Raw genomic sequence first — 10,986 nt, forward strand, 5'->3', positions numbered from 1 at the left:
GTACGGTGTGTGTGGTGTGTGGTGTGTGTATGGTGTGTGGTGTGTGTATGGTGTGTGTGTGGTGTGTACGGTGTGTGGTGTGTGTACGGTGTGTGTGGTGTGTGGTGTGTGTGTGGTGTGTGGTGATGTGTATGGTGTGTGTGGTGTGTGTATGGTGTGTGTGTGGTGTGTGTACGGTGTGTACGGTGTGTGGTGTGTGTGTGGTGTGTGTGTGGTGTGTACGGTGTGTGGTGTGTGTACGGTGTGTGTGGTGTGTGGTGATGTGTATGGTGTGTGTGGTGTGTGTATGGTGTGTGGTGTGTGTACGGTGTGTAGTGTGTGTGTGGTGATGTGTGTGGTGTATGGTGTGTGTATGGTGTATGGTGTGTGGTGTGTACGGTGTATGGTGTACGGTGTGTGTACGGTGTGTGGTGATGTGTGCGCGCGTTCCGCAGGTTCTCTCCGGCGTCGGATGGGAAGGAGCCGAGAGGGGCGAACACAGAGGCACTTGTGGACTATGGCCCCTCCGGTGCACACGGCGCTCCGCCGCCGCCTCCGCCTCCGCCCTCCGCCTCCGCCTCCGCTCCCGGTGCTGCTCCCGGTGCTGCTGCTGCTGCTGCTGCCGCCGCCGCTGGTGCTGCTGTTCGCCCCGGTCCCGGTGGCCTCGGCGGCGATCCACGAGGACGACATCCCGGGAGACGACAGCCCCGACACGGCCACGGCCGCGGCCAACACCGACCACCTGGAATTTGACGACTATCGCGGCAAAGGCTGTGTGGACGACAGCGGCTTCGTGTACACGTTGGGCGAACGCTTCTTCCCCGGTCACTCGAGCTGCCCGTGCGTGTGCACCGGGGACGGGCCGGTGTGCGACCAGCCCGAGTGTCCCCAAATCCACCCCAAGTGCACGAAGATCGAGCACAACGGCTGCTGCCCCGAGTGCAAGGAAGTCAAAAACTTTTGCGAGTATCGCGGGGAAACGTACAAAGTGTTGGAAGAGTTCAAGGTACACGGGGAGAGAGAGAGGGGGGGGGGGGGAGGGGGGGAGGGGGGGGGGGGGGGGGAGGGGGGGAGAGAGGGGGGGGGGGGGGGGGGAGAGGAGGGGGGGGGGGGGGGAGAGGGGGGGGGAGGGGGGGGAGAGAGAGGGGGGGGGTAGGGGGGGGAGAGAGGGGGGGGGAGAGAGGGGGGGAGGGGGGGGAGAGAGGGGGGGGAGGGGGGGAGAGAGAGGGGGGGGAGGGGGGGGAGAGAGGAGGGGGGGGGGGGAGAGGGGGGGGGGGGGAGAGAGGGGGGGGAGGGGGGGAGAGAGGGGGGGGGAGAGGAGGGAGAGGGGGGGGGGAAGGGGGGGCGCTTGTTTTACTTTTACACACACAGACACACACACACACAGACACACACAGACACACACACACAGACACACACACACACAGACACACACACACACACACACAGACACACACACATACACACACACACACACATACACACACACACACATACACATACACACACACAGACGCACTAAAAAATAAATTCAGATCCACAGCGACTATTCCATGTCATTTGCTTTATTCAATTGATTGAATTCGCAAATCGTAAAGGTGTTCGGTGGAGTACACAAACTGAGCGCCTCCCGAACCCCTTTACCGGACACAACCACTTCGAATGCGACTCATTTCTTCTCGAAAACGCCCCCAATCACTCAGTCACTCAGTCAGTCCGTCAGTCACACATCCCCAACACCAGAAATCTCCCCCAACCGACACAAGACTGTTAAGTGCACCACTTAAATCATCCACTGATTTTTTTTAATGATTATTTTTTTTAACCCCCTCTCCCCCACCCCCACCCCTCCCCCCCACCCCCACCCCTCCCCCCCACCCCCACCCCTCCCCCCCTGATATTAGTCAGTTTGCAAACGTCAATGCCTAAGTGTGTTTTCTGGTGCTCTCAGTCTGCACAACTGAGCCACATCCCTGTGTTGTTCCAGCCGTCTCCCTGTGAGTGGTGTCGGTGTGAGGCGAGCAGTGAAGCTCACTGTGTGGTGGCGGACTGCGCCGTACCCGAGTGCGTCAACCCGGTCTATGAACCCGAACAGTGTTGCCCTATTTGCAAGAACGGTAAGGAGCTGCCAACGATGCCTTCTTACAATTCCTTGTTACAGTAATCCTCACACCGTGGTTTTCATTTCAGACGGTACTTAGTGACGCAGAATACATAATAAATAATCCTTGCATTTGATATGTTTTATAATATTATTGATGATAATAATAATAATAATAATAATAATAATCCTTGCATTTGATATCGCCCTTTTCACGTCGGGAGGACGTCCCAAAAGCGCTTCACAGAACACACGCTGTAAAGTGAATTGACTGTATATTTGTGGGCGAACGCGGCAGCCGATTGCGCACAGCAATGTCCCACAAACAGTCGCAGATCGAAAATGACCAATTTAATTATTGTTTTTTTTGGTTTTTTGGAGGGATTATTATTAGGCTCTGTGTGGAGTAAGGAAACTTGCCCAAGGTTTCGCCCTCTGCCTGGAATTGAACTCAGGTCTCTCACTTGCAAAGCGAGTGCTCTAACCACTGAGCTACAGGACTCCAGAAACCAGATGCAGAGATTTAAAGCCAGGCTATCCAGTTGCACTCCAGTCACCACTTTATTGGTATTTTAATTAGTTGGATATGTTCAACTCCATTACGTTGAGCTTTATTTATAAAGTTAGAAACACTTCAGATTCAAACAGTATTTCAGCGTGTATTCTGGATCCAAAATTAGCAGTATGGCAATCCATTTATCTTAACATTCTGATCTTCAAAATAATGCTACTACTCTGTCACTGAGTGATTCTGAAGCGTTTCTAACTTTATAAATAAGGATCCGAAACACTGGTATATTTTGAGCACTCGGGAAATCGAGGAGGTAATTTAGGAGGCCATTTCCTGGTTGTCTTGAGGAGATCAGGAAGGAAAGCCCTTGCACAATAGAACTTGGCTTCGACACATGTTGTGTTTGAAATTACTGCAATCCTTTTTCCATGAACAATCTTCCAGGCTCACCTGCTGGAATGCTTCACCCCCTCTTTTCTATGTCTACAATCTCAATGGGAAAATCCAATGTTCACAATTGTTTCCGTTGTCACAATAAAATTCATAATGTGTTTCAAAGGTATCGAAACTATAATGATGCCTGTTAAATAAAACATGAAATCTGCTTAACTGATGTGCTTTTTGCTGACCTAGGTTGATAATATCACTTTAGATCTTTAGTATGTTTATAGAAATGTTTTAGTAATCCAAGTGATAATGTGCTTGAGAGACTTCCCAATTTTCATTTCACCACTGGGATATGTTATAGGTCTATCAGTGTAACTGCTGCATTTGACATACGACGGAAAGAGATGTTTTTTCTCTTGTGAATTACTTTTTAGGGGACCAAGGCTTTTTTTTTGGTACTTGGGTACATTTTGAAAACATTATGCTAAGTTATTGAGATTAGCAGAAGTACAAAAAAGTTGTAGCATTGATTATGACATGATACAGCTCTTTGGGACGTCCTCCTGACATGAAAGGCGCTATACAAATGTAATTTGTTGTTGTTGTGTTTCATCCATTAGTTATACATTTCTGTTTGAAACTCCACCAACATTAAATCTCAATGAAGTATTGTGTAAATGCATGTGATAAATTCCCTCAATCCCGTCGCCTTGCCCCTTTTCTCCCCTCTTTCAAGTCCAGCCTGAAAACTTTTCTCTTCGACATGCTTTCTGCCACCTCCCCCCTCCCCCTCAGAGTCCGGCTCCGCCACTGTTAGCGCTCTGAGACGCTACCCTGCGTGGAGGGCGCTATATAAGTGCAAGTTGTTGTTGAATCAGATGGTAAAACTAATCTGTAAAATTAAATCTGAACTCACACGACATGTGGAGAATAATTGAGCCTTTTATTGGTTGATACGATATTCCCATACGATATTAACTTGTCACGAGAGATGTGAACGAAGATGACCATTTGGCTCACTGAGCTCATCCATAATACCAACCATAATGTTTTCCCACGAGAGCATCAAGCTGTTTCTTAAATTAGGCCAATAACTTTGGCTTCAGTCATCCTTCCGATGACCCATTCCATCTGTTGATTAGATATCTGGGCTGACCAGTTAAGTGCTGCATTGTTGGACGTGCTATCCTTTAGACAAGATGTTAAACTTAGGTTCTGTCAGCTTTTTCAGGTGTCCTTTGAGACTATTCAAATAGTGAAGGGAGATTCTCCCAGTGTCCTGACCAATAATTCTCCAGATGTATTTGTTATTCATCTTCATTCCTCATGGCTGTTTTCAATGAATTGTTTACACTATTGTCCTACCACAATAGTGTAAACAAATGATTGAATTTTCCCTAAAATATGCTTCATAAATAATAACTGAATAAGTGCTTGCTTGTCCTGCTACTTTTACGTATCTGAAATGGTGTTCATCATTTAGCCCCTCTACCCTATTAAGTACTTGTCCATCCTTATAAAATCCCTTCTGAGATGTCCCTTTTTGAGGCTGAAGAAATCTTCATATATCTCATCCCTATAACACTATATCATCATTGCTGTAGACCAGGGCAACCCCCTTAAGTTGCAAAGATGCAATTTGCCACGTGAGCCTGACCGGAAGTGCTTCATTATGACTTTTGGAGATTTCATAAGATTACCGGATTGGTTCAGATGGAAAAGGCTGTCTGATCTCATCTCTCCAGAATATCCACCCACTGTCCTCACATCACAGCATTGAGCTGGTTTTAAATGAGGCCAGAGTCCTGGCAAAAAACCCTCAATGAATTTAACTATGTAGTTAAGTATCATCCTGTTTGCCTTGGGTAATGTTGCCTCAAGCATACAGAATGAGGGAAGAATCAACAGACTCTCTATAAGTCTCTTTCAACATATTATAAATATGTCAATGTATTCTACTTTTACTTCTCATTTGTAGTATCTATTGTTTATTCATACTATAACTTAATTTGCCAGTGACCACCCATCATTGCATGAACAAGGTAATGATGGTCATCCTCAACTTCTGATAAATTTTAAGACTGTAAGAACCATGCAAATATGTTCTGATTGTCTTACTAATGTGGCAATATAAACTAGCATTGTAAATCCTGTCCCATGAAAATGATTTGGCAAAGTAAATGGTGCAGTTGAATTAACTGTCAAAAGATGTTTTTAGCACATTCTTTCGAACACCTTGAGTTGGATGCTTAAATAACCCCTTATACTTCTGTTTTAGTGCTCAGTTTATTAGGCCACAATGTGTAGCTATTGCACGTAGTAATGGAGAGTGCAATTATGAAATGGTGCAAATAAATACATTGTTACCTTTTCTGGCTCACACACCTGCCCCATAAATTCCTTTCTTCAATGTTCTTTCTCTGTGTTTCTGTCTATTTTTACCTAGATTTAATACCTCGCAATTGTAGAATTGTTTGAAAATAAATAATTTGGCCACATTTGGTTTCTATTTTAGTTGAGGTGGCATAGTTGGTAACTTAGTGCTGAGAATATACGGCACCCCTTTAGATTTTGGGTGATATTTAAACTAACACTTTTTCATTAGTTTTCTCTATCTCTATATCATCTGCAAACAGAAGCACCGCAGTGTTGTCAGAACTATCTGGAACAGGTGCACCAGATCTGTCCCCCTTGATGGCTCCAATACGCTTTTGATGAATATATCGAATAAGGTTGGATGGAATACCGAGCTTCCACCTGCACAATGACGAGATTCCTTTCAATGTTTGATCTCGGTGTTCATTTCAAACAGAGGGTTTTGATTTGGAATCCTTCTGTATTTTGTTCATGAAGCTATCTATGAACCTTTTCTAGCAGTGATAGAGTGTGCTTTGAGATTAAAATAAAGTCAATTGATGCCAAATATTGGCATTTTCTATGGGAAGTTAAGTAATACTTGACATCTCGGTAACAGTGTCATTTATCTTACAGCTAGCTGACATCAACGTTGGCTTCATAGTTTGTATGTTGGGAGCAGTAACAAGAAAGAAAGCCACAATCAGTATGTGATGTTAGCACGACTGCGGTCCATCTTTCTCATCATCCCAAGAGATACCAACCACAACCTACTTGTGTTTTACTTTAAGGAAAATAATTGATTTCATTGCTCAATGTCTCCTTGTTTTAGTAACACAAATATGCGAATTTTCTTATCCGAAACTTGAGATGCTCAGGGTTCACAAGCTCGCTTAAATAAATGCTGCACTGCAATTTAGGAATGTCATTGGTGGTATTGATTTAGTTGACATTCACGTCTCACAAGTGCTTGTCCTTTTTTTAAAAAAAAAGAATTCTTGAATCTGTTTTGATAGTGGTTCAATTCAATGACAAAACAGATGGTGGACATTCACATTCTGTCCACTGCTAAAACTGATTGTTGTTTGAACAAAATGTCATTTTCTCCTACTGCTACTGATAAGCCTATAAACCTAGCCTTTTACTATAAATCACGTATTATCCCATTTTAGCATGTGTATAAATATATGAACATTTTCTGGTCAAGTCAATTATTTAAATTTTAATCGTGCACAATTTATTTATCCGAGATTTTAGTACAGATAGATCATAGAAATAGAATGTTCAGTATGGAAAGACAGTCATTTGGTCCAGTGAGTCTTCGTGCTGCTCACTGTTCAATAAAACAATCCACTTTACCTGAGCATCTGATACTGCTCTGGCTCCTGCAGCAGAGGTTACAGAGGTTTCTCAGCTCGTGATGGAACTTGAGCTCCTACTCCAGGTTGTCCCACAGTAGGGGGTACTGTCCTTCAAACAAGCCCCTAAAGTCCTGTTCACCTGTTCTGGTAGAAGTTAAAGGTCCCATGACTCTATTTGGGGAAAAAAAAGGATTTTTTCTCAGTTTATTGGGCCAAGAATCCTCCAGAAATATTTGTGCAACCTTGCTTTGTGTAAACTGGCTGCCACTTTTCGCCCACAAATTACACAGTCGATCAACATTACAGTATATGCTGTGAATAGCTTTGAGACATCTCAACGAGGTGATAAGGTGCTATATCAAATGCAAAGATTATTATTAATATGATTACAAATACAGACACACACATAATTACCTGTGAAGCTCTTTGACAGATTTCAACATTGTTGGTACTATATTCCGTTGTTAATTTATTATTTTTACCATCTCTTATTTTTAAAGTGTGCATCTAATTCTCCTATAAATGTAATTTGTCTTACCTGGCAACTCTTGGGAATGTGCTCCACATTCTAATGCAAAATTATTTGTCTAAATCTGAGGCCAAGTAGTTCATACCAGTTTTACACTTGGTCCAACAATCCAAGCTAAAACCTCCACGTGAACCAATGTTGACAGGAAGAGATCAATAGCAGAGCCTATAGTTCATGTAAGAATGTTTTAAGAGGAGCAGCCTGCCCAAAGAATAAATAGAATACCTAACCAGGGATGGTGCTTTGTGGGCTACCTTGGGAAAAATACCATCACTCACGTTGACTTGCTAAGTTATTCATTCCTTGCCATAAAAGTACAGTAGCACTCCCCAACTCCCCAACTCTGATAAGAATTAATATTTACAGCACAGTTAGAATGTGTGAGCGACAGTATTGAACCACAGACAGTATGCAATGTTAATTAAAGCAAAATAATACATATTTGAGAGGAATTCTAAGACACCAATCGAATCAGTGGGTTCAGTTCAAATTGGAAACCATCAGAGCAGTGTTTCATTGGTGTATAACCAGCATCCGAATGCAATCACTCACTGTCTTGGTAACTCTTATTTATAACATGCACTATTTAGAGTTTGTGTGGGTTTTGCATTCGAGTTTGGTCAGCTTTTTATGCTGGCAATGAATGTACAAGTGTGCTAGATGGGTCATATCATTCACATAAAGGGATTAAACATTCTGACAATGCTGCTGCAGGTTAATTGCAAACAGTCTAATGCAGATTACCAAGAAATGCTATGTTCAGCATTCATTCATGATCAATAAATTCTGTAATGATTGTTATTTAGCATTTTATTTCAAGTTGTTAGTCAAATGTAAAAGAGCAACAACCAGAGAGGTTCATTCAGAGGTGGTGAGAACATTTCTATGCGAATGTTTGCTATGGAACGCCAAGTGATAGTCAAAGCCAACTTGTGGTTCTAACCGAATAAAATTAAAATCAGTAAACATGAATGGTTACATATTTGTAATACTAATTTATTTTCCTTAATCTAATGCACAGTTTAAGTAGCTGGCTTAAGAAAGCATTATGAATGGTCCAAATACAAATTATCGTTCAGTTTCTGAACACTCTGAAGCATTGATTGTCCATCCATTGGGTCATCCTCCCGATGTGAAAGGCGCAATACAAATGTAATTTTGTTGTTGTTGATGCATTGGAGCAAAAACTGCAGATAAAACTTGTTGAAGGCTGCTGATCTGAGTTAGGGCAAAATGTCATTTTATTCCCTGCATGGGACGTCGGGGGAAGGAAAGGGTGTGTGTATAATGCTGATAATTGGCTATAATTTGTGATATTCACAATCTGGATATTGTTTGCTGACCCTGCCTGGAATCTTACCAGTTTGGGATTCATAATTGTTTTTGAACTGGAATGCTGTACGCCATTAGTTGTAATTAATGCTACAAAGCTAATTTCTGAATATTACTAATTAGACTCCATGGTCCCACAGGCATACAACTAAAAATCTTCACCGCTAAGAATTATTTAATGTGCTTTTATGAGGTTATTTTAAACATCCTGTTAACTATTCAAATCTGGCAACAACATAGGGAGAGACCTCCTTGTGTGCCTGTACTGTTATTTTATTCAGAACAACTGCATAATAAATATTTTAAAATGCAGTTTTTACTTTTTAAAAAAAATGATGTGGAAATTGATAGAAGCTCAGGGAACAGTTTATAGTTAGATTTTTCTAGATGGAAGATGAGGTCTTTATAAGAACATAGGAATGGAGAAATGAAAACAGTGCCTGGATTTGCTTCATTCTTCAAGTCCTGTCCCAAACCCATACTTGTGTATTCCTGCTGAAGGTTATATTGATCCAGTTCTCTTTTAAATGCTTCAACTCATCCAGTTGCACTTGACTGCAGTCTATTCCAATGCCCAGTTTCCCTCTGTCACCCTTAACTTAGCAACAGGCCTATTATTTCATCTTCTTAGCAGATGTCAGGACCTCAGTTAATCCTGCAGCTATTTTCCAAAAAAATTGTGATTAAGGTTGAAACTGACATCTAGCTAACTATGCAAAGATAAAAGATAGTCAGTTGATCACGATCACCTTCAGGATTTGACAGACTAGTTCATGTAGCTCCAAAGTGCTCCTCTTCTATTGTGTAATTGCATTCATATTAAAACAATTTACCCTACTGTCTGAAATGTTCTATATGTAAAAATGTGAAGCACTTTAAACAGAAAGATGGGTGATGTAGAAATGCCCATTTAAGCTTTTTTTATATCATTTAAGGATTTGGGGCTTGGAGTTCTCACTAATTCTCTGTGTTGATATTGTTTCAGGTCCAAACTGTTTTGCAGGTTCCACAATCATTCCAGCAGGGAAGGAAGTAAAGGTGGACGAGTGCACTATATGTCACTGCTCACAGAATGGAGACTGGTGGAAGACTGAAAGACAAGCCACTTGTGTGAAACGTGAATGTGATCGCCTCTGAACTGGACCAGCCCAGCTGTTGTACTTACCATAACTGCCAGCAAAGCAGCAGCATAGAATGCTGTAAAGCCAAAAATATTGCCTAGCTCTACATATTGCAACAGCCAAAGGAAGATCTAGATTTCTAAGGCAAGCACTGTTTCATGAACCAATATTTTTTTAGATTGTTGATTAATTATTCTATCCGTGGGTGCATTTTGGTTGAAAGTTAAACAAGGTTTTTGACTGCCAATTACCGATATTTTTGGTTTTACAGTTTCTAAATTAGTTGAACCTGCTTCTTGTGTCATCTGAAGGGATTTCCTGGTCCTTTATTACACTGCCTGTTTCCACTTAACATTAGAAGCTGTTTGCAGGCAAACATTGTACTTTTAGAATATCTGAATTTAGTTCACCTGTGGTCTTCTGCACTTTGCTCTGTGCTTTATATACATTCAATTTGATCAACTGGACGGAGGGAAGCTGTCATATTCCAAGACTGTTCAATTTTTAGTCTGATACACTATTTGTGTGCCTGAAACTAAATGACAATATTATAATGTAAAAAAATGACTATGTGGAATTACAACTGAACTGTATTTAGTGTGGCAAATAAGCATATATTCTAAAATATATTATTTTGTTAAATATAAATTGTGAAATTCTGCATAATATGTTGCAATTGTCTTTCTTTCAAACAGGTTTGAAGTAACACCTTCATTGTACACTTAAAACTGCATTCAATTCAGGAGGTGAAGGATAATCTGTTTAAAAACAAACCTGACTACTCATACAACATTCATCAGCTGACATACATAATGATAAATATATTTTATTAATTACAATCTATTTAGTTTAGTTGTGTGAAATGCTAAATATTGCTTTGTGTTACAATGTCTTGCTACGCTGCTTGTCCAATTAGGGCCATCCTACCATTAGGGTTTTGGTTTGCAGGGTTAAACAGGAGCTGAGTGGGGAAGAAAACCCTGCCTCCAGTGTCCTGTCTGCTCCCCTTAGTCATGCTGAAGATCAAGGCAGGCTGGTGTGTCATCAACACTGCCTTGGAGTTCTGTGACCCACTTGACTCAGGAACCAAACTATCAAGACCGTCAAAGAGGATCGACTGAATTAAGATTACCAGGTATGTCACCTTGGAGCCAGTTCAGCCCTGAGGAGACCCACCTACCTCCAACCAAGGAAGATGGACAATAGTTGGTTGTTAGTCATCCAACGAGTGTAGGTTTGTTTGAGTGAGATGTCTAGGGTTGAATGTTTAGGGGGAGTTGTAAATCCATGTCTCATTTTAATTGTTCTCT

At 41.9% G+C, this 10,986-nt stretch overlaps 1 protein-coding gene across 1 annotated transcript; it reads left to right on the forward strand.

Moving 5' to 3' along the window:
- The first annotated feature begins 496 nt into the window (after nucleotides 1–496).
- Nucleotides 497–10,275, forward strand: vwc2l (von Willebrand factor C domain containing 2 like). Its single transcript, XM_042336239.1, has 3 exons — nucleotides 497–985; nucleotides 1,967–2,096; nucleotides 9,541–10,275. Exons 1-3 carry the CDS (start codon nucleotides 497–499, stop codon nucleotides 9,690–9,692), a joined length of 771 nt encoding a protein of 256 aa, XP_042192173.1. The 3' UTR covers nucleotides 9,693–10,275.
- Nucleotides 10,276–10,986: the final 711 nt, after the last annotated feature.

Source organism: Callorhinchus milii, unplaced genomic scaffold (genome assembly GCF_018977255.1).
Source record: "Callorhinchus milii isolate IMCB2004 unplaced genomic scaffold, IMCB_Cmil_1.0 Scaffold6, whole genome shotgun sequence".
Classification (NCBI taxonomy): Eukaryota; Metazoa; Chordata; class Chondrichthyes; order Chimaeriformes; family Callorhinchidae; genus Callorhinchus; species Callorhinchus milii.

Coding starts and splice junctions, on each gene's coding strand:
- vwc2l (XM_042336239.1), top strand. CDS start 497: ATGGCCCCTCCGGTGCACACGGCGCTCCGCCGCCGCCTCCGCCTCCGC. Junction 986..1,966: donor AAGTGTTGGAAGAGTTCAAG/GTACACGGGGAG, acceptor GTGTTGTTCCAG/CCGTCTCCCTGTGAGTGGTG. Junction 2,097..9,540: donor TTGCCCTATTTGCAAGAACG/GTAAGGAGCTGC, acceptor ATATTGTTTCAG/GTCCAAACTGTTTTGCAGGT.